The sequence below is a fragment of the Giraffa tippelskirchi genome, chromosome 7 (genome assembly GCF_054371585.1).
Source record: "Giraffa tippelskirchi isolate mGirTip1 chromosome 7, T2T-mGirTip1v1.2.pri, whole genome shotgun sequence".
Taxonomy (NCBI): domain Eukaryota; kingdom Metazoa; phylum Chordata; class Mammalia; order Artiodactyla; family Giraffidae; genus Giraffa; species Giraffa tippelskirchi.
In genome coordinates this window covers 26,273,621-26,296,019 of record NC_137281.1, presented here as the reverse complement: position 1 = coordinate 26,296,019, position 22,399 = coordinate 26,273,621, and the positions used below count along the sequence as shown (strand labels likewise).

Genomic DNA, 22,399 nt, shown 5'->3' with positions numbered 1-22,399 from the left:
GGAGGAGCCGCCCTCTTCCAGCTGTAAGAGCCCTGTGTATGCTTTTCCTTAGGGAGGAATGGGAGCTGCCCTGCTGTCAGATCCTGACAAAATCGAGAAGGTAAGTCCTGCCCTTAAGAGGTCTCTTAAGCGTGCCTGTGAGCTAGAGCAGTTGGGAGCACCTTCCCTCCCCTCCCTTGAGATTGAGAGAATCACACACTCCACCAGGGTCTGGAAATTTTTTAAAAGACTTCCTAGTGATTTGACATGCAGACGGGTTTAGGAAACCCTGAGCCATCCTGCAGCAGCCTTGGTGTTCCTGAAAAGCGCAGGGCAAGGGACATGTCAGCCAAGAGCCAAAGGCCCTGAGGACTCATTTAGAACCACCTCTATATGCCTCTCTTCCTTCTGAGAAGATCATGAGCGCCCAGGCCAGGCTACCTGTGGGTTGTGGACATGCTCAGTGGCCACATGTGTCAAGGCATAGGGGGATTGGCCTCTCCCAGTGAGTCTCCTGCACACTGACAGAGTCCACCATCAATATGAGAGCAAGCCAAGCTAGGGCCATACAAGGTAAGCTGAATTAGTCCCCTCTGGTCCCCTTCCCCTGTGATTCTGGTGGCCAGGTTTACGAGGTGTTAGGGTCAGACTGATATTTGCCACCCAATGCTGTGAGCTGCCAGGGCATGTGGGAGTAACATTTTCTGTCACACCATGTGCACCTTTGACTTTTCTCTGTCAGTTCACCAGCTTTCTCCTTGCTGTTCCTGTTAGCTACTTTGATTTCCTTTTCCTTCTCCATCCCCACTTCTGTCTCTGGGCCTTAAGTCCCCCTAATGCCTCCCACATGCTAACAACATGGGATAAGGCACCACTGATAAGAGGTGCCATTGCCATGTCAGCAGTTCAACCTTGTATATTCCTCCAGCCTCACTGTCTCTGGGATCTAGGAAATCCAGCATGTTTGTGAGTTAGGGGCCTTCTCATTTTTCCTGGGTGCGGATAGGCACAGAAAATGATCTCAGACACCTCTCTGCAGGCTGGAGTGTATGTGGACAGTTGTGGGTGTCCACCCTTAGGGGAGGAGCCTCAATAGGGGGTGATTTTCTTCATAATATGTACATACAGGCATTTCTGTTATCCTCTGGCCTCCTGGCTTCTCCCACCTATGCTGTTAGCTCTGTCTTCACCACTGCCCTTCTTTGGGCACATTGCACACAAGAGGCAGCAGAATTCACAGCTCACCTCGGAAGCTCACTTCATTTCTGTCTTAACTATTTTTAAGTGGCACCTGGGCCAGCAGGCCTTGTCTTGCCCATTATCTGTCCTAACAGCCTAGTGTCTTGGTCCAATGTCTCCTGGAGGGCCTGCCTTAGCCTGCCCCTGAGAGAGGCTTCCTTCACTGGTTCTTGTAACCTGGCTGTCTGCTGCCCCTTCCTGTCTAGAACCAGACTGGCAACGGCTACTGAATGTCCCCTCTGCTTTGCTGGACAGGGATCCTGTTTCTTGGAAGAGGGCTCTTGGGATCACCTTCCCTCTAGCTTGCCTGGCCCAAACTTTTTGATGAGGGAAGAAGATAAAGATAGCAAGGTCACAGACATGCAGTGTCATCTACCCCTTTCTTGGTCTCTGACTCGTGGTCTGGTCTTGTTACTTCCCTGACACTTTCCTATGTGACTTTCTTGATCTATGTTTGGAGTCCTTTGCAATTAATGTGCAAAATAAACCTTTTTAAGTAGGATGACAATGTTGTCTTTTCCTTTGCCAGTGTCTCTGCTGTATATCTGACTCCCCGAAAGGGAGGACAGGGTCCAGGACCTGTTCAAGCTCTCCTGTTCCTTCACTTGGCAGACCCTGGCACAGCACTCAGGGAACATGCCTTCAGACAGGAATGGAGCTGTAAGCCATGTGTTCTTAACCAGCGTTAGGCCTCAGAATCATTTTGAGGAGAGAACATGTTTGACAGAGTCTTTTGAAAACACATATTCCTAAGCCCTGCCCCTGAGTCCTACCTCATTCAGGAAAGATAAGGTGGAATCTATGATTCTGCATTTCTTAGGCTCTCCAGGTGATTCTGATGTTTGCCTCGGCAAAGTATCACACTGTGTCCTGCACAGACATGTATGTAGATCCATCCATGCATTCATTCCATCACTCATTCATTTACCAAATACATGCATACTGCTATGAACCAGGTCAAGGACTGCTGGGCCTGGGGCTATAGTGGAGAAAAAAGGTGAACTCCTTCCTTCACGGAGCTTCCATGTAGATGCTGTGCAACAGATGCATTCACATGGACCCATACATGGATGTAAATGTTCCTGTGCCACTGGGCCACACAGGTCTGGAGTGAAATTCATCAATATAAGCAGCTGTGGTGATTATTCTGGAAGAGGCAGATGTTCTTGTGTTCTTCCCGACCATAGATCCTCAGCACTCTTGTGAAAGGGACGTGCAGACCTGTGACCTGCAAGATTCGCATCCTGCCATCGGTAAGAATGGTGTGTTACACCTGAATGTCCATTTTCTCTGGAGATGTTGGTCGAGGGGTGTGAATGATTCTTGAGGGGATGGGTCAGGTTTGGAGGAGTGGGGAGATCTGAGCCCACTTTGGGAGCTGGCAGCTGCTCCCTGTGTGGCTGCAGTAACCACCCTGTGTGGCCCTATCCCTCAGCTGGAAGACACCCTGAGTCTTGTGAAGCGGATAGAGAGGACCGGCATCGCCGCCATCGCGGTTCATGGGAGGTGAGTTGTCCCCTTGCTAGTGACCGACTTGCGAGGAGGTCCTCAGCCACTTTGATGCTTCTTCACCAGACCCCGGGCACCTACCAGCTTCTCTTCTATGTACCCAGCCTAGCTCTGCTTAGCTCTTTGACACTCCCTGAATCTGGAGGGCAGTCCAACCCTTTCTGGGGTTGCATTTTTCTCTGTTTCATTCATTGAGCATCTACTGGGTGGTGGAGACTGCACTGAGCTTTAGAGATACAGACACACCAAACGGAAGGAGAAATGCCCTTACCCTCAGGATGTGCAAATGCTAGAGATCGAGTGATTTGCTCAAAACTGGGTTGTGCAGTCAGGAAGTGGTGGAATTAGAACTCTGCCTCTGAATCTCATTTTCTTTCCGCTATGTTCAGCACTAGCTTTTCTCCCGAATGACCCCAGGCAGACCACTGTTCTTTTATAGGCACCTCCTCTTTTGTCTGCCCTCGTTGGACTACCAGCTGTCACAGGCACTGCTTTACACAGTCCTTAGGTCTGTAGCGAATGTGTTCTCTGCTGAGAGCTGACGTGTTGCTGAAGGCTATCCTTGGTTTCCCAGTTGAACTTGCTCCCTGTGTCCAGGATGTACTTGTGTACCAAATCCCAGGTTGGCAAACGTCGGCTGGAGTGACCTCCCTTCTGAATGATGTTCCTTGTGAGTTCAAAGGTCTTGTAGGAACAGCTCATTTCTTGCAGGTGTGTCTATTACAGCATTTTCAGAGAAGGGAACCCAGAACTTCAACATATAAAAACAGAGAAAAGCAGAGATGTGTGTGTTGAAGCCAGCAGGGGGAGGTGAAAGGCCATGCACAGGTACATACACACCCCTTCCAGAGGCAGCAGGCTCTGGGCTCAGATGCCTGGCTTCAAATGCCAGCTCTGCTGCTGGCTGGCTGTGTGTCTTTGGACAAATTATTTAACCTCTCTGAGCACTATAGTCCTCATTTGGAAATTAAAATAGTTTCTGCTTTATAGGGTTGTCGCGAAGCTTTTATGAGATTGTGAATATACAGTCTTGGCATAGTGCCTGGCAGATAGTGTTCTCTGAATAAATAAAACTATTCCTTTTTCCCAGTAGTTGGAAAGACTAGGAAGACAGAATTGGGCAAGTTTAAAGAGGGCCTTTCTGGCTATCAAAGCTGGTTAGAATTGGGCTGCCATGGGTGTGGGAAGGTGGAAGTGGAGGCTGGATTGATGGAACTTTCTTGGGCCCTGTGGCCCCTGACACTTTGGTTGGGGAGTATAGCAGAGGGACACCATAGACAGGGCCTGGGCAAGGGCTGTTTGGTTGGCCATCTGGTTCGCCCATGAGCACAGCTCAAGTTGGGGTTTACCTTAGCATCCCTAAGACTCATTCACTTATACACAGGAACTTCTTACAGCTGATCTTGGATTCAGGGGCCTCGGGCTGTGGCCCCGCCTCCCTGTGACCCTTAGTGACAGCCATGATCTACGGCCTGCCCCGTGCCAGGTGCCTCTCCCCGGATCAGCTGCCCAGCTTGACCCAGCACAGGCAGCTGTGTGGGAGTGGTCCATCTGAGCGGCGGCAGCTGTTCCCTGTCCCCCGGGAAGGGCAAGACCAGGACAGTAGGGGCAGCATTCCTAAGGCACCGTCCTTCATCTCCGACAGAGGCGAGGAGAAGTTGGGGGTGGCCATGTGACCACCTGCATCGGCTCCCGATAGCCACACCTCACCTGCAGGCCTCTGAGGGCTGGATTCGGTGTGTACCCCCGCTGCCCCTGCCTTATGCAGCTGGAATCAGGGAGAGCCATGCCCTGTAGCCTGGAGCCTATCCCTGCTGGCCACGTGGCCTTCCTGAGTGCCAGCAGGGAGGACTGTCGGACCTGGCTCACATCACTGGGGCTCAGTGTGACGCAGCCTTTGGCACTCAGCCCCCAGCCCCATCTCTTTATCTCCAAGGAAGCGAGAGGAGCGGCCTCAGCACCCTGTCAGCTGTGAAGCCATCAAAGCCATCGCCGAAACCCTCTCCATTCCTGTCATAGCCAAGTAAGCCTCCCTTCCTCCTTGTTTGTTCTTTTATGCCTCATTTTACTCAGAGGGATTTGAACTGACAAACAGAAAATGGAATGAGATAGCATCAAAAAATGACCCTCAGGGTAAAGAAGACAAGAATGTGGCAAAAATGAACTTGGGAACAAGGCTGAGAAGTGCCCGTCATGTCCCTTGGCCTCTGGTGAGCAGCCGATGTAAGTATTTGGTAGGCAGGCACCCAGGGCATTCTGATGGAGGGGTCGAGGTAGGAGCGTTTAGGGAGAGAGCAAGAAAGAGGCTGCCGAAAGGCCTCGGGTAAGGTGACGTCACACCAGGGCTAGGTGTGTAGGGTGTAGGGGGAGGCAATCCATGCCAGAGCACAGAGAGCTGCGGCTCAGGGGCAGAAGGCAGGTCACAGGCCAAAGCCCAGATCCTGGCAGGTGTGGGGGACCGATGACCAGCCTGCCGGCTCAGCAGTAGGACAGCAGTGTCCTGGTGTCACTGAGGAGCTGGCCTGTGTCGGCCAGTTGGGAGTCCAGCTCAGCCCTGTTCCTGCCCAATGGCAGGTTGGAAACAGAGGTTCTAAAGCCCTGATGAAAGTCATGCCTGCCTGGAGGCAGGGAGTGGGAAGCTAAGGCAGGGGTGGGTGTGGGGGGGTGGCAGCCAGGCCCACTTTGCCCACGCCAAGGTGGGCTAGTGGTGGCTTGGAGAGGGGATAGGACTGCTCAAGACCCTAGACTCTGTTGCTACCTGAGGGAGCTCCTCCACCCCTCATCCCACACACAGTGCTGTCTCTGAGCTGAAGGTGCCACCTGGCTCCTAATGAAACAGACAAAGAGCAGTTTCCAAGCGGCCATAGCATGGCCCGAAGGGAAATTGCGATCATACCAGGCCTCCTTCCTTCCTCTCACGACTGTCCTGCATCTGTTCCCTTTCTAGGGTTTGACCCAGCCATTAGTGGGCATGTAGAGCCCCAGCCTGGGGCTTTTCCTGCCATCCCTGTATCCACTTACAGACACCTGTCCTTCGGACATGGGCTGGCTGTAGTCACTGTTGAGGATGGCGGGCTGGGGATGGTAAATGTTCCTGAGTACCTGTGAAGTGCCAGGCATGGTTTGGGTTGCTGTACTCCATTATCTCACTCAGTGTTCCTGGCCCCACAGCAGGGTGCATGTTGTGCTCTCTAGTCTCTGAAGCTGTCAGCTGAAGGGCTTGGCCAAAGCCATGTACTTAAAAAGCGGCAGATCTAGGAGTTGCCTGTTTCTGACAATGCTGGTACGAGGCTGGGGCTACCCCTCACCAACCTTCCCCACCCCCCCACTGTTGCTTTTCAGTGGAGGATCTCACGACCACATCCAAGGGTATTCGGATATAGAGGACTTCCGACGAGCCACGGCAGCCTCTTCAGTGATGGTGGCCCGGGCGGCCATGTGGAACCCGTCCGTCTTCCTCAAGGAGGGGCCGCGGCCCTTGGAAGAGGTCATGCAGAAGTACATCAGATATGTACGTCTACACACTTTTTCACAACAAACTTTTCTGTCTGCTCACTTTCTGCAGAAAGTGCTTTGGGTGAGCCTCCAGCCCCTGGCAGCCCGTGTGGTTCCTCTCCTTTTCTTTGTCATGTCGCGAGGCATTGGGTTTTCCTGGCTGCAGTGTGAAGAGTGGGCTGCTGGTGGGGAGGGGGTCATGGCCCTACCATCACCCCCTTCTAAAGCCTCCAAGGTGTGGGGGTCATCGCACGGGCCTCTGGATCCAGGAGGCTGTCGGGACCCCTAACCCATGATACCTTTCTCGAAGTCCCTATCACCCCTCTGCCCCCTGTGTGCACAGTGCCAGTGCCAGTGAGTTGGCACTTCAGCAGCCACCGCCAGGAGCAGCTGTCATAGCGGCTGTTGCTGAGGACAGATTCTCTCCATAAAGACGTGTCACCTGGCCATCAGTCATAATCACTTCTCAAGCTCTTCTCTTGTAATTCCCAGAAACCAAAAAAGCAAAAATGTAATTCCCAGTTAGGCTACTTCCTCTGACTCAGGAAGTAGCCTAACTTTAATCCTTTCCTTGGGGAATAGCTTTTTTTTTTCTTCCCACCCGGATTGTGATGGTAGTGCCAGGGCATTTCCTATAAAGGAGTTTTTGGTCACCTGCCATGTCTCATTGGCACAGCCCTGGCACCCTGTGGGACCCTGTGACCAGCTGTGTGTGTGTGTCTGTCAGCAGAGACAGTGAGTGGTTGGTCCACAGACTCCCACCCTCCTCTTCAGTCCTGGAGCCCCCACCCACCTGGGGGGTCAGGAGCTTCTCAGACTCTCAGGCGGCCATGACCATGCCTGGGGAATTGTGGCTGCCCTGACATGTGGGTGTCTGCAGTGCTGAGCAAGCTGGGGTTGGGGGAGGCACTGAGGGCCCGTGCCTAGAGCCGGCAGCCTCTGTTCTCAAGCCTTTTCTGCTCGTTGCTGCAGCCTTCATCCCCTTGGTCCCAGATGTCCTATTGGGTAGGTCAGTGACCACCAGGCTCTCCAATGTCCTGGGTCAGCCAGAGGTGAGGGGCTGGGCGCAGCCTAGGTGGGCTGGCTGGTGGCCTGTGGCCGGGATGGGACAGTCAGTAGAGCCAAGCTCTCTCACTGGCTGAATGGTGACGGTATCCTTCCTGCACAGCCCGTCCCTTGGCAGCACCTCACGAGGGTGTGTTGGGCCAGAGAAAGGGAGTGGCTTTCCAGCACAGGCAGGGCTGCTTCTGGTCCAGCCAGGTGCCTCTGTCCCAAACAAGCTGAGTCAAGGCCTTGCCGCTGGCCGGGACTTACCCCTCGGTCCCTGCTTTGTCATGATGCACTGAGGCAAGGCACTGAAGACACAGGCCTAGGTGGAGGGATTAGAAGAGTGTAGGGGGTGAGCGGTGGAGGGGTGGGTTCTAGGGGGCTGGGGCACCCTTCGACCCTTGCTCTCCTGCCAGGCCAACTTCCACTGGGCATCCCCGGGCACTCGACTTGCCTCCTTGAGCCTGCATTTCCCCATCTGAGTACTGGTACCCATTTGTCGAGCTTGTAACACGTGTGAACATGCTTGGTCTGTGATGCTGGGTTTTCCCATGTTGGGGGAAGTTGTAGACAGGCTGTTTAAGATGTGGGAGTGGCAGGCGCCCGCCAGGGTTATAAGGAGTAGAAGAATGTCACCCCTGTCCTGGGGCTGGTCCTGCTGCACCAGAGCTTGGCTGTTCCCCGCTCCCTGCCATAGAAGATGCTCGGCAGCAGGTCCTCTGTGGTAGCTGATGCAGGAGCAGCTCCCTGCACATCTGGACCTTGGTCAGGCTGTCCGGTAGAGTGTTCTCCTGACTGAGGACCTTGGCTGCAACCCTCAAGCCTTGTGTCACTAACCAGAGGAGTAGATGGCCAAGGTGGAGGTGGCTCTTTTGTGGGGGCCTCAGCTCCAGGGCCCTCTCAGGCCTCCTTGGAGCCACTTTCCCCGCCATCGGAGCAGCGCTCGGGCCTCAGAGCCTGCCTCGGAAGTAGGAGGGCTCACGGCAGTTCTTCTCGCAGGCTGTGCAGTATGACAACCACTACACCAACACCAAGTACTGCTTGTGCCAGATGCTGCGAGAACAGCTGGAGTCACCCCAGGGAAGGTTACTCCACGCTGCCCAGTCTTCCCAGGAAATTTGGTGAGAGGGGCAAGGGGCTGTTCATCTGTACGTGCAGACATGCCCCAGACCTGACCCTGAGCCCTAAACTGACTACCGGGGGACCCTGGGGGTGGATGTGCAAAATGCAGATGTGGGGTACAGCTTTGCCTCACAGAAGGGGGTACTTGCAAAGCTTTAGAACCTACCCTCCCTGGACTGATCTCAGTAGCAGGATTTTAGAAATTAGGCCATCAGTGGGATGGAGGAAGGTGAGGGCTGGGCTTGGGAATCCCTGGGGAGGAAGGGGCTTTCCTGGTCACAGATATGTCACATGCCAGGCCACCAGGGTCCAATGGTTAGGAGACTTGGGGTCTTAGAATGGAACCCCCGGCCTGTGCCCATACCTTCACCCCATCTAGAGGCCACCCCTTGGTTCTCTAGATCTGCTGGAGCTCTAACTCAGGTGGTAGACTTTGGGGGCCATCACAACCTGGCCTCATGCCTGTCCCCACAGCTACCTGTGCTTGTGTGGGGCCTCCTGCCTGAATGCTCTCTCCCCTGAACGTTTGCTGTCTTTACCCTCCTTCCCCCAGAGAAGGCTTTCTGGACCAGGCTCGCCCTCAGGCAGCCATCTTCATGAATATCCTCCAGTCCTTAAGATGCTCCCAGAGGGAAGAGCGTTGCCAGAACCTTCCTCTTTGCCTTGGGCTTGTGGTGCTCAGTCTGTCCCTCTCCCATGTGGCTTAACCAGCTCGACCTCAGTACCTTGTGAGCTCGGGGATAACTCTGAAGAACATCACTCTGTCTCTCTGGGTGGTACCTCATTTTAGGTTTGGCCTAACTGTTTGTGGTCAGGGCAGGAAGTGGGGAACCAGTCAGTGGTCAGGCCTCCGTGTCTTCCTCCCATGGGCCCACATGAGAATGAGGCTGTGCATCCCCAGCGCTTGGTCTGTGTAGCTCACTCACTGCTGACTGGGGACACCTGCCTGTGTGTTCCTCCTTGGAAGAAAGGCTGCAGTGATGTTTGGAACCTTTTCCACCCAGCCCAGCCCACTCTCCGGTGCTCACGCTTAGGGGATCCTGCTCCATTCTCCATCTGCTAGTTCGGGCTGATCACAGGGATGTGTAGGAAGCACCTTCCAATGGCTCAACCCTGGTGGTGTTCCGGTGCATGTAGGGGACATTTCTCAGTGGTGGGCCCTGGGTTCCTGCAGCAGTTTCCTGAGTGCTGGCTGCACTAAGGGGCTTGCCCTACTCTTCTCATCCCTTCAAAGTGAGGCCTTTGGCCTTGGTGCATTCTATGAGGAGACCACACGAGAGCTGGATGCCCGGCGGGCCAAACTTCTGGCCAGGAGCCCAGAGGAGGCAGAGGAACCAGCTGAAGACACTTCTGGTATCATTAAGATGGCCATCAAGTTTGACCGGTAGGTCTCCAGCTTGGCTTCAGCTTGGGCCAGGGCCAGTCCTCAGGTCTGACTGGGCCAACAAGCTGGCTGGTTAATGCCAAGCCATGGGACCACAGGCCTCCTTTATTTTGGACAATTGTTCTCAGTTTTCAGCAACCCAAAGAAGGCACTTTGGAGAAGACAGTCCCTTAAAGCCCAGGCAGTGCTGTCAGGATGTGGATGCTGTCCCAAGGGTGACTAAACTATACCTTTTTCCTGACCCATCCCCTCCCACAACTCAGTCTGGGGAGACTTGTCCCCTTCTGTTACTGAAAATATGTGTTTTCTCCCTGAAAAAGTAGCAAAAGTATTAGTTGCTTAGTCATGTCTGACTCTGTGACCCCATGGACTGTAACCCACTAAGCTCCTATGTCCATGGAATTCTCCAGGCAAGAATACTAGAGTGGGTTGCCATTTCCTTCTATAGGGGATCTTCCTGACTCAGGGATTGAACCCAGGTCTCCCGCATTGCAAGCAGATTCTTGACCATTTGAGTCACCAGGGGAGCTCCGGTTTTTACCTTGGCCCTCAGGTATCAGCTGCCTGTAAGAAGCTCCAAAAGAGCCACAGGCCCTGAGCCCTTATCTAGCTGAGCAATCCACCCCTCACTGCCCCTTGTTAGGCCTGTGGTGCTGTCTCTAGGCAGAAGTAGCCTCAGGCCAATTATTGCCTCAGCCGGTGACTCAGCTTCAAATGGGGCCCTGGCCCTTATCCTCTGTGATCTAGGATCTGAGCCTTTCTCGGGTCCCTAGGCCCAGACAAGGAGTCAGTCTTGTCTGGCAGGGACTTGGGAGGCGGGATATAGGCTCAACTGTTGAGCAGTCATACCCCGGGAGAGCTCCTGGTGGGAAGTTGGAATATGGTGCTTCCATCCCTGTCACCACCTGGCTCTGGAGCCAGAGTCCACTGTGCCCACTGACACTCAGGGGACATAATCAGGGTGGAGCTAGAGCCTGAGACCATTGTATGACAACCTTGCTCCCCACTCCTACCCACTCCCTCCTGAGGTTGTCTTGAGAGGCAAACAGTACCTCTCTTCTTGGCTGTTGAAGGCTGTTTTCCAGGCTGGAGCGCACTTCCCACCCTGATTCCCCAAGCAGCTGAAGCCCGTCTTCCTTTCAGGTAGAACGCAGGCCCCGAGCTGCAGGTGGGACAGAAGCGGGAGATTCAGGGATTCGGAGCAGGAGTCCTGAGGCAGCAGTATGTGGTCTCAGTTCCTGCAGCTCCTCCAGGCACTGAGTCAGGCCCCTGCTGAGGAATGCAGTGCTGATGGTCGGTGGGCCCTCACCCCTTCCCCGCCTCTCCCCAGGCGAGCATATTCACCCCAGATCACCCCCAAGATGTGCCTGCTGGAGTGGTGCCGGAGGGAGAAGCTGGCACAGCCGGTGTATGAAACGGTGAGTTCCTGGCTGTGTCCTGCCCTCATCCAGTCCACGCACTCCCGCTGCCACCATGGCCCCCAGCCCACCCATAGCTCCGCCTGGACTCCAGACCACTTGGCTGGAGCCTGGTGTTGCCTTCTGTGGGCTGGTTGCCACTAGCTCCTTCCTGGTGACAGTGGGCCTGCTGTCTAGTTCTGGCCACTTTCATAAAACTGAACTTGAGATTTAAGTAAGTAGTGCTTGGGCCAGTCCCTTCTGGTGGCATTGCCTGGGCAGGGGTCTCGTCTCTGGAAAGGGCTGACTGGCTTAGGATGGATGATCCAACCTAAAAGTTAGACTGACGGGTTTTGGACCAGGCCTCAGCCAATGGGGCACAGAATTGGGCCCCCCACCTCTGGGCCCCTCAGTGGAAACTTTGAGATAGTCTTGCTCCACTTCCTTTTGGTCCCCATGACCGTGCCTGTTTAGGTTGCTCTGTCTCTTCTGAACTGGCCTGCTGACCTCCAAGCTTGTATCTTCTGGGCCTGGTGTCCCCCTCTGCCAGAGTGACTTTTCCAAAATGAATCTGACTCTGTCTCCCTTGCTCACATCCTCATCAGCTCCCCAGCGCCTTTGGGAACCAGCCCTCCCACCTCAGCACAGAGCACAAGCCCCCCACATGTCTTTCCACTTCGGGTCTCACCCACTCAGCTCCCCACCCACCACTCCACCTGGTCGCTCTGCCTGGTGTACTTTTTGTGCTCCTGTCCTTGTCCCCTCTCACCCCTTTGCCTTCCGGTGAGCTCCTCCTCACTGAGGGGACCTGGCCCATCCAGATGTCAGCGGGAGGAAGCTCCACAGTCATGTGCAGCTGAGGGCTGTGATGGCCTTTCGCTTAGGTCCATGACAGAACTCCTGACACACTGGGATGTCGTTGATTGTGTATCTGCCTTTCTTCCCTGGAAGACGCATACAGGCCCTTCAGGGGAGGAGCATGTGATAGAGGTAGTCTTCGTGTGACTTAGGTGAAAGTACTTCCTTTCCTCTGCCTTTGTCATGACCCTGGCAGGTGGGCCTCCAGGGCTTGGCCCTCTGGCTCTCATGCAGCTCAAACAGTCCCTGTTTCGTTTGCTCTCTCTGTACCAGGTCCAGCGCCCCCTGGATCGCCTCTTCTGTTCTGTTGTCACTGTTGCTGAACAAAAGTACCAGTCTACCTTGTGGTGAGTTTTCTCATCAGTGGGCATGAAGCTTGGCGGCAGGGCCTCATCCTCCAATTGGCCTAGGAGGGTTAAGGGGCTGGTGTGCCTAGACAGTGGTATCCCTGGGTGATGGCCCCTTCCCCAGTTTTGTCAGAATTTCTGCCAAGGGTGTATAGAGTCAAGCCTCTCAGCCTGTAACCAGTTTGCCTATCTCCCTGCCTTATTGCCCTTTACCTCGTCTACCTAGGGACAAGTCCAAGAAACTGGCGGAGCAGGCTGCAGCCATCGTCTGTCTGCGGAGCCAGGGCCTCCCAGAGGGTCGGTTGGGTGAGGAGAGCCCCTCCTTGCACAAGCGCAAGCGGGAGGCCCTTGACCAAGACCCTGGGGACCCCAGAACTCAGGAGCCAGCCATGCCTGGGGAGCTGTGCAAGAAGCCTTTTGTAGCCTTGGCAAGTGGTCAAGAGAGCCCCCTGGAAGGCTGGTGACCACTGTCCCTCCCTGGCTGGGCCTGGCCCTAGGATGGCTGTGGGTGCAGAGCATCAGTCAGATGCCATTGGACAATTTTCTGCCCCTGCTGGACAGGAATTGAGAGGTTCTGGCTTGGGTCAGCAGCCTGGAGCACAGGCCGAGGGGTGCCCAGAGTGTCCATCTCCCTCAGTGGGTTTGAGGAGCAGAGCCAAGTTCCCAGTGACCTCAGTATTTTCTTTGAAAACAGGAGCTCTCCGATGGCACCTCCCCAACCTGACATTGGTACAGTGCAATAAAGACACCCACCACCCTTATCCCCGGCTGGCTGCTTCAGCCTGGCTCTTTACCCATGGATGGATGTCTTGGCATTAGTCTGCTTCCAGCCTCTGGGCAGAGCTGGGGCTTCCTGAAGCATTTCTCCTACCCATCCTAGATGGAGGTGGGGGATGGGGTATCACCTTTAAGGCTCACTGGACTCCTGGACTCAAGTTGAGCCAGGAAAGCCCAAGAAGCCCATTCTGCAGATGCTAAACCTGAGGCACTGGCCATCAGTTGGCTTTCCTGATGAGAGATGATATGGAATCTGGGGGAACTGTTAGGGTATCTGGTACCTTAATAAGGGACCAGGTCAGACGAGTGGCAGGGTGGGGGATGCTCAGTCTGATCCGCCCCACCCAGCTGGAGTTCAGACCTATGAGGCGCCCGCTCTGGGCAGAGGACACCGGAGACTGCTGATGACAGCAGTTTGGGGCCCTTGTGATTGCCCGCCCACGCCACTGCTCCCCCGCCTTCCGCTCCCACCATCCCATCCCATTGGGCCGGAAGGAAGTGGCAGATTCTCTTTAATTTCCTCCTGGCAGTGAGAAGCAAACAAAGGCTACCACATCTTGTGGGGCCTCCCCCACTTACTGGGAGGGGCCTTCTGACCAAAGGTCTCTGCCCAGCACCGCCCTTGCTTCCTCCGCTGTAAACACGCGGCTTCTCCTCCTCTTTTCAGAGCTCTGTGTGGAGGGGGGATTCCCCTCTGGGTCAAGGCCTTTTTCCTCTCATCTCCAGTCTGTACCCCTGGCCCTGAGGACCTGAGTCAAGGGTTGGGCGAGTGAGGCCCCTGCCTCAATCCTGGAGCAGCCCCTCCCTGCACCCACACTTGCTCTTCTGTTTGGAGATAAGGATACCACAAAACCAGGGCCTCCAGGAGCCCATCACTCTGACCTTGGGCGAGTCACTTCTAGTCCTTGCTGGGCCCAAGAGCCCTTCTCCGAGTGGGATCAGCTGTTCTACTGCCCGAGGCCAGAGGATAAATGATCTCACCTGGCACTGTGCCGGTAATGGGGTCACTCGATGCTGAGGCTGCCCTAACTTCCCAGGCCAGAGCCTTCAGAGAAGGGGACCCACCCAGGAGACAGACTGAGGCCTGGTTCAGTCTCAGCCATCCAACTTTAGGCATAATTTATTTCTGATTTTTCTTACAAACTATTTTCAGTCAAAATGCCCCCTTTGCTTTTCCTCATACCCAACTGGAACAGCACAGACAGGTCCCAGTGGATTGACCCTCCAGGCATCCTGAGCTTGTCAGAGCTTATGGGAGGACCCTGGTGGGCAAGGTACCAAGTCCGGAGATCCACTTCCCTGGTGGGCTCGGGCTCTGTCCTCAGACCTCTTCTTCCATCAGTGTGGTTTTCCTGGGGGGTGGGGGCTCTGCTCTGGAGTGGTCAGGTCTATTTCTGGGCTATGGGCAAGGAAAGGCAGGAGTAGAAGTTAGCTGCTGAGATAGAGTTTAGAGTTTGGGGACTTTCAGGGGCCAGGAAAAGTATTGGGGAGAGGGTGAGTCACAGGGGAGCAGGTATGGGGGGCTAATGGGTGTTTGTTGACTGAGGATGCCCAGCAGAATTCTGGTTGAATATGTTGGCCCTCAGGTGGTCTCACTTTAGCACTCCTCAGTGATGCCTGCCCTGCTCTCAGAGAGATGTAAGACCTGGTACCAACTGGCAGGGCTCAATCAGATCCGAAAGGCCCACCCACTGTGCTCACCATGCTCACCTTAAACTCAGGCCACTTAGATACCAAAACCCCTCTGTGATCTAGTGGCCACCACACTTATCCATCCATTCCAGGCCACCTTGATTGAGGACTTCCTCTTAATGCATCATATTTTGGGGACACATTTTTTTTTAAAGATTTTTTTTTTGATGTGGACCATTTTTAAAGTCTTTATTGAATTTGTTACAGCATTGTTTCTGTTTGTTTTTTTTTTTATATTGTGGTTTTTTGGTGTGAGGCATGTGGGATCTTAGCTCCCTGATCAAGGATCTAACTTGACCCCCGGCACTGGAAGGTAAAATCTTAACCATTGGACCACCAGGGAAGTCCCACACATGGTTTTAATATGAGCACAGGAGGGAGAGGGGGGCAGGTCTTATGAAGGCTATAGCAAACAGACTGGACGGGATGCAGTGATGGGTGGGGAATCTCTTGCCCCTGCCGTTCTGCACACTCAGTCCTTCCAGGTGTCACTCCTGCTCAGAAACTCCTCCAGGGCTCTCCACTGCCCTCTGGATTAAGTCCAAACTCCACAGCCTAGCGCTTGATGACAAAATGCTGACCCTGTCTTCTCAGCACTCTGTGCTGACTTCAGCAACTAACTTTTCTTGATTGTAGTTGGCTGGTCATATCCCCTCCGCCAGATTGGGAGCTGCTCAAGGGCAGTCCTTGGGCCCCTCTGGCCAGCCTGGGTGTGGGGTTGGGGAGCAGGCACAGAAGAAAAGTCAAACAAGAGCTTGTGGTTGGGCGGGGTGGTGGGGAATGTGTGCCATGGAGAGGAAGAACTTTTCTAAACTCTGACTCTTCTCCAAGGCTCCTGTTGTCCCTAATGTGGAACAAGGTGGTCTGGACTGAGCTAATCTGTACCATTGCTCAGAGGCCACAGGAGAGCCTTCAATGATGAGGGCTCAGGGCCAAGCATGTGGCAGCTGACAAAAGGGATGGTTTCCCTGATCTCAGGCCCTGACTGGCATACACACAGGAAGGAGAAGGGACCCACACCATCCCTGTCCCTGAGCCTGGCCCAGTCTTGGGTTCTGTCTATTTCACTGGGTCCCTGGGCCTCCTGGTTGCACAGGGCTCCCAGGAGGCTGGAGGTGGGTCAGATGGCCGCCTGCCATCTGAAAGAGCTTTGGGAGCTGACCTGAGTCCTGGCCCTGGGTAAGGAAAAGGGGTAGAGAGAATTTGTGTATTGATGTGTGTTAATTCCTCACAGCCTACAGGGCTCCCAGCCATTGCCGCCTTTCTTCCAAAGGTGCTAACACTCTTCCTGCAGTTGGTGCTCACTTCTGCCCCAGCCCTCATCACACTCCAGGTTAGGGTTCTCAGTCACCTCCATAGCAGAAACCTTCCACAAGACATGAGCCCTTTTAAGTGTTCTCCAGGTGCACAGTGGCTGGGAACACAGATGCATCGCTGAACATTTGATGAATGGGTGAATTTCTGCAACCGTCTATAGCTTTTGTGGTCCCTGCCCAGTGGTGGGGCTGGCGGGCCCACGATCTCCCTCCTGTCTTCTCCCTGGCCTGACCGGCTGAGCTCCTGGTTCAGATAAAGTCATGTGTGGAGGGCAGAGGGGTTAGATAAAGATTCATTTTCTCCATCCAGATGATAACCTGGGAGGTATTGGTGTATGTGTGTGGGGGGGGGGGCGGGGGGGGCGATAGGGGTGACACATCCTGATCATTTTATGATGAGGAAGAGGTGAGCTGGCTAAACTTTTGGGGCCTTTTAGAATACTAAGGGTCGTGTTACATGTAATACTAATTGGCAGACCAAACATCTGCCTGGGGCTGAAGGCTGCAGTTAGTGTGATGTCTGGACTCTAAATTCCATACTTAGGCCCTCAAGGTTGGAGATCCTCTGAAGGCAGGACTGCTTATTGGAAAGCTCTTTCACCCACTTAATGCTATTTGCTCCCTCTCCTTGACTGCTGTTGTCTTCTGCCTCAAATCTTCCCCTCCCCCACTCCAAGCCAGAGATTCATTCAGGATTCTGAAATGGAAATCTCCTGCTCTAAACCCTTTCGTGGCTCCCTCCTGCACTTAGGATAAAGTCCAGAGAGCTCACAGTGGCATGCATCACTCTCCCCATTCATCAGGCCTTATTTTTGGCTTTTATTCACTGCATGTACTCTCTCTGGTTTCCAAGTCTTTGGAAATCTGTTCTCTGCCTGGAACCATCTTGCCCATCTCTCCAGTTCCTACTTAGCCCTGCAGCCAGGGTGATTATGAGTTTCCTCTGAGTTCTTGGCACAGCCGTAATCTCTTTGCGCAGTGATTATTAAATTTGCTGGCCTCTCTCTGATGCCTGAAGGGAGATTAATTTATCTCTGCCTCCCCAGGTCCAGCACAGGTATGGGTACAGAGCACAGGGCAGGAAAATTTTCTGACCTCAGGGATGAACCAATCCAAGATAGATGTCTCACTGGTCTGGAAGTGCCCTGTCTTCCTGACCCTAGGCTTAGTTGGGCTTTCCCTAGGGTTCCCTGGTAGCTCATGTTGTCAGTCCACATATTGAGACATTTCTTCAGGGTGCTCACCTTGCCCTCTTCAGTTCATTTCAGTTCAGTCAGTCAGTCATGCCTGAATCTTTGCGACCCAATGGACTGCAACACCCCAGGCTTCCCTGTCCATCACCAACTCCAGGAGCTTCCTCAAATTCATGTCCATCGAGTTGGCGATGCCATCCAACTATCTCATCCTCTGTCGTCCCCTTCTGCCTTCAGTCTTTTCCATTGAGTCAGTTGTTCACATCAAGTGGCCAAAGTATTGGAGCTTCAGCTTCAGCATCAGTCCTTCCAATGAATATTCAGAACTGATTTTCTTTAGGATTGACTGGTTTGATCTCCTTCCAGTCCAAGGGATTCTCAAGTCTCTAGCCAGGGTTTTTTTGTGGACAGTGTAGAATATGCCTGGGCTCTTGCATCTGCCTGAGACCCTGGTTCTTCTGGCAACACACTTCTAGAGATGCTATGCCCTTCAGGGCCTGGAACTAGGAGAGTTGGTCACCTCACCTCTCCCAGATCTTGGTTCACCCTGTGCCTTGGAGGAGTCCTAAGTAAACAAGCCAGGCTCAGCGTCCCTGGGCACAGCCTCCACCCCAGGCTCCAGGAGGAGGCATGTTAGGTTGTCTCAGGGGAAGCCTGGCCCGCTGGGGAGGGGCCGAGAGTTTGAAAACTGTTGATACAGTGTCACTTCCTTCCCACTAACAGCCACTCAGTTTGGGTAGTACAGTTACTCCCGCTTTAATGGATGTGCATCGGGATGCAGAGGTCACAGAGCCTTTACAGTGGCGTGAGTTTACGATGGACTTTCCCGTTCAGTTAGCCTGAGCAGACCCTGCTCCTAGGACTTTGCCAAGGTCTCGAATGCCCCGGCTGTCCTCGAGGGAGCAGCTGCTGGGCGGGCTGGCGGGGGTAGACAAAGGCTCAGTCGGCGAAGCGCGGGCTCCGCCCCGCAGGGGTGGGTCTGCAGCGACTGGTAATTCAGGCTTGGGGATCGTCGCGCAACCCAGGTCTTCTCCCGCTCCGCTCTAGCTTAGCTGGAAGCCCAACCCAGTCCCTGCCCTCTGGAGACTCCGCCATTAAGGTTGGGGTGAAGAGATGAGGGTGTGAGTGATAGCCACATAACCCTCCCGGGGGCTGTTACCTTCCCAAAACTCAGCCAGCAGAAGTAACTCTGCAGCCGCCAGTCACCGCACCCTTAACCCCAAGGCTCTTAGCGCCCCTTCCCCAGCTAGGGGTCCACCCAAGAAGGAAGGGGATCTCTGATTGGCCGGTAGTGAGCCCCTGAATCTAATTAGAGGGCTATGGACCCTACACTCTGGTACCGGGTCCTGGTTTAGGAGGTGATGGAGTAAAGGCCAAACTACAACTCCCAAGAGGTAGCAGGGCTACCCGACTCTCCATGATCACATGGCTTCCTTCTCCGGGAGAAGGAGTCACGCGGTAGGCCGGTTGAGAGGGCGGGGCCGTCGGGCTAGCCCGCGGCGCCAGTGGCCTATGGGCTGCCGGGTCAGACGGGCGCGCGGTAGGGGGCGGGGCCTGGCGCGTATTACGGCGCGGGAGCGCGCCGGTGGCGGCGGCTGTTGGGGGGCGGGGAATATCGTCTAAGGCGACCGTGGCAGCTTGGGCACCGACGACTGCCAGTGGCGGCGGCTCGTGGTGCGGCTCGGCGCGCGGCCAGTTTTCGAGTTCGGAACGGAACGCTCGGCGTCGCGGTCCCCTCCCGGAAAGTTTGCTGCGGAGCCGCGAACTCCTGGCCGGCGCGGCCCGGCATGAAGCGGCGCTGAGGAGCCGCCGCCGCAGCCGCCTGAGGAAGAGCCGCAGCACCCCGGGCCACGCCGATGACTACTGCAAACTGTGGCGCCCACGACGAGCTCGACTTTAAACTCGTCTTTGGCGAGGACGGGGCGCCGGCGCCGCCGCCCCCGGGCTCGCGGCCTGCAGGTGGGTGCCGGGCGGGGCGGGAATGAGGAGCGTCAGCTCTTCTCGCTCGCACGAGCTCGCCCCCTCCCTGGTCCCTTGGTCGTTCCGAGTCTGGTAACGTCGTGTGTGTGGGTGTGTGTGATGAGTAAAGAGCGGATTTGAACCGCTGAGGAGGCGTGTGAGTCGCAGCGACTTCGAAGTGGCTGCAGGCTTGGCTGGAAGCAAACTAGTGGGGACCTGGACTCCGGGGGTTTGGAGGCCGAGGGTCGAGGCCGCTGCCCAGGTGGCGTCTGGTTGTCGCTGCTTTGCCAGCGTGGTGTCGAGGAAATGTCCCTGTGAAGTGTAAGCTGGCTTGGTTTTATATGTATTCTAGGTGTTAAAAACAGTCTCCATTTGAAAGATGTGCATTCTGGAAGTGCAGGCGCTCTCTAAAATTCGTGCACATGTCTATTTAAATATACTTCGCTAGGAGAGTAATGGTGTAGTGTTAAATTTCCACTTGTGCAAGTTAATGGCCCACATTTAATTACAAGTGTAACTATAACGGGACTTCTCTGAAAAATAGGTTTCTGATTTTTTTTGCAGCAAAATGTTTCGAAACATTTTTAAAAGTGGGGTGCCTTGGCCGTAATTCTCCTAGAAAGTTCTGGAAGTCAGTTTTTATTTTCAGAAAAAGCTCACCTCGGAAAATGTTTTGAAGGAGATCCTGTATTGAGTTTAAAGGAGATCGTGAAAGGCTGGGCACCATAATGCTTGGAGGTCAGACCAATCAGGAAATAGAAACAGGATGGCTGGGGACTTAGAACTCTCCTCTGACCTGGTTTGGAATACTGTGGTTCATTAAGTTCAGTTTCCCTATTACTTATGCAAGCGAACTTCAAAAGGGAAATGGATAAGACTAATCCCCCTTTATTCTTTCCGGGTGTTAGGTAAATTACTTCATGTTCATATTGATGTTCAACAGACTGTTCTGTAGGCTTGCACTGAAAAACATATCTGAACGTATTATATAAAAATTATCTGCCAAGTATTTGTACTGTGTTATCAGTTCTATTAGCTTTTTTTATGTTAGATGTCGTTTTCAATTCCATTGACATCGTTTGAGCACCTGTTATGCTCAGGGTGGTGTTAGGTAGTGTTATGATGGGCGCAGAAAGAACTGAGAGGCCCCTCAAGAACTTGGGAAATAGGATGGAGGCACGTAACCCAAATAACTGTGCTACTAGGCTGACTGAATGGTGGTGCAGCTTATGATAGAGGTGGAAACGGAAAAAATGGCTTTTGTGGAGAGGGTTGCATTGAATTGGGGTTTAATAAAAAAATACGTCGTTTGAATGAGTATTTTCATTATAAAGAAGATAAACAGTTGAAAATGTCAGCAAACTTTTATTGGACACAAACTTGATTGAGAACATTATATACCAAACAGATGATCCATAAAGATGTTAACCAAACATGTAATAAAGGAGAATCATCATGTAGTTAGAGTTGTATGTACATCTCAAACATTAAGTAACATTTACAAGCTATGAAAACAGCTTTTTAAGGAATGATTTTTGCCACAAGTCCTCTAAAAAGCATTTTGATATGGGTCAAAATCAAAATGGGTCTAGAAGGAGTTAAGATTTGAAACTTGATTTATAAGTGGTTTTCCCAAAGTTAAACTTGAGCAGTTTTATTTGTGACAAAAGGTCCATTTTAAAGTAGTCTAGTACCTGTGTTTTTGAGTTTTAAAAACTTAGGGTAAAATACACATGACACAAACCATTTTTAATTGAATGATTCAGTGGCATTTAGTGCATTCGCAGCATTGTGCAACCACATCTATCTAGTTTCAAAACATTTTCATCACCCTAAAAGGAAACCCCGAACCCATTAAGCAGTTGCTCTTCTTTCTCCCTTGCCCCCTCCCAGTCCCTGGCAGCCCTGTCTCTAATCTGGGATCTGTCTCTATGGATTTACCTATTCTGGATATTTCATATCCATATTTATATTTCATATAAATGGAATCATGCATATATGACCTTTAGTGTCTGGCTTCTTTCACTTAGCACACTGTTTTTGTGGTTTATCAATGCTATAGAACATAGCAGTACTTTGTTCCTTTTTATGACTGAATTATATTCTATCGAATATTTACTCCAATTTCTCTATCTGTTCACCCATTGATGGACATGAGTTTTTTCTACCTTTTGGCAGTTGTAAATAGTGCTGCTATGAACACCTACTAGCTAATTTTTAAATTCTTTTTAAAATGATGTGTTACATTGTTCAAAATTAACGTTTCAAAGTTATTTGTCATATTAATTTTCATTTTAAAAAATATTTATTTATTTATTAGGCTGTACTGGGTGTTAGTTGAGGCATGTGGGATTCTAGCTCTCTAACTCGGGATTGAACTCAGGCCCCTGCATTGGGAGTGCAGTCTTAGTCACTGGAGCACCAGGGAAGTTCAAAATTAATTTTCATTTTATTAAGCATAATTAAGAGTATATAGTCGGAGAAGGCGATGGCACCCCACTCCAGTACTCTTGCCTGGAAAATCCCATGGACGGAGGAGCCTGGTAGGCTACAGTCCATGGGGTCGCTAAGAGTCCGACACGACTGAGCAACTTCACTTTCACTTTTCCCTTTCATGCACTGGAGAAGGAAATGGCAACCCACTCCAGTATTCTTGCCTGGAGAATCCCAGGGATGGCGGAGCCTGTGGGTTGCCATCTATGGGGTCGCACAGAGTCGGACACGACTGAAGCGACTTAGCAGCAGCAGCAGCAGTTTGAAGGACTAAGTGGATTAACTAACATGCTTTTAGGATGATAATATGCAGTAAGGTGGGCCATGAGAGTAAAATTGCTTACTAGAATTCAGATCAGTATTGGGTCATATCAGTGAGTTTGCTTGTGTCTGAGTTCTCTTCCTCAGTGGAGTGGAACATTCCACGAGGGCAGGGATAATATCGATATCTTGGTTACAGATGCCTAGCACAGTGCCTTTAACATAGTAGGCACCCAGTATTTGTTCAATTAATGAAAAAGTACCACTTAAGTTTAGAGTCAGTTGTTTTTTCTTTTTTTTGTGGTAAGGGAAGTTTATGAGACTTGTCTTA

At 52.8% G+C, this 22,399-nt stretch overlaps 2 protein-coding genes across 23 annotated transcripts in view; both read left to right on the top strand.

Moving 5' to 3' along the window:
• The window catches only part of DUS2 (dihydrouridine synthase 2), a 72,719-nt gene extending 59,581 nt beyond the window's left edge, over positions 1 to 13,138 (top strand). For 13 of the 15 annotated variants that reach the window (XM_081512882.1, XM_081512879.1, XM_081512883.1 and 10 more), the window contains 10 exons: positions 53 to 100; positions 2,406 to 2,471; positions 2,654 to 2,724; positions 4,664 to 4,750; positions 6,070 to 6,238; positions 8,269 to 8,390; positions 9,626 to 9,775; positions 11,106 to 11,193; positions 12,304 to 12,377; positions 12,604 to 13,138. In XM_081512882.1, coding sequence (XP_081369008.1) covers positions 53 to 100; positions 2,406 to 2,471; positions 2,654 to 2,724; positions 4,664 to 4,750; positions 6,070 to 6,238; positions 8,269 to 8,390; positions 9,626 to 9,775; positions 11,106 to 11,193; positions 12,304 to 12,377; positions 12,604 to 12,841 — 1,113 coding nt within the window. In that variant the 3' untranslated portion in view covers positions 12,842 to 13,138. The remainder of the gene's footprint in view (positions 1 to 52; positions 101 to 2,405; positions 2,472 to 2,653; positions 2,725 to 4,663; positions 4,751 to 6,069; positions 6,239 to 8,268; positions 8,391 to 9,625; positions 9,776 to 11,105; positions 11,194 to 12,303; positions 12,378 to 12,603) is intronic. The other 2 variants (XM_081512891.1, XM_081512892.1) reach the window with 2 other exon arrangements.
• A 5,810-nt stretch (positions 13,139 to 18,948) lies between these two features.
• Positions 18,949 to 22,399, top strand: part of NFATC3 (nuclear factor of activated T cells 3) — a 103,916-nt gene continuing 100,465 nt past the window's right edge. For 5 of the 8 annotated variants that reach the window (XM_081512791.1, XM_081512794.1, XM_081512786.1 and 2 more), the window contains exon 1: positions 18,949 to 19,314. Coding sequence is in view for 3 of the 8 variants with exons in the window: in XM_081512786.1 (XP_081368912.1) it covers positions 19,212 to 19,314 (103 nt within the window). In the remaining 5 variants the exon portion in view is untranslated. Of the gene's footprint in view, positions 19,315 to 19,415; positions 19,636 to 22,399 lie in introns of those variants that run through there. The other 3 variants (XM_081512789.1, XM_081512793.1, XM_081512790.1) reach the window with 1 other exon arrangement.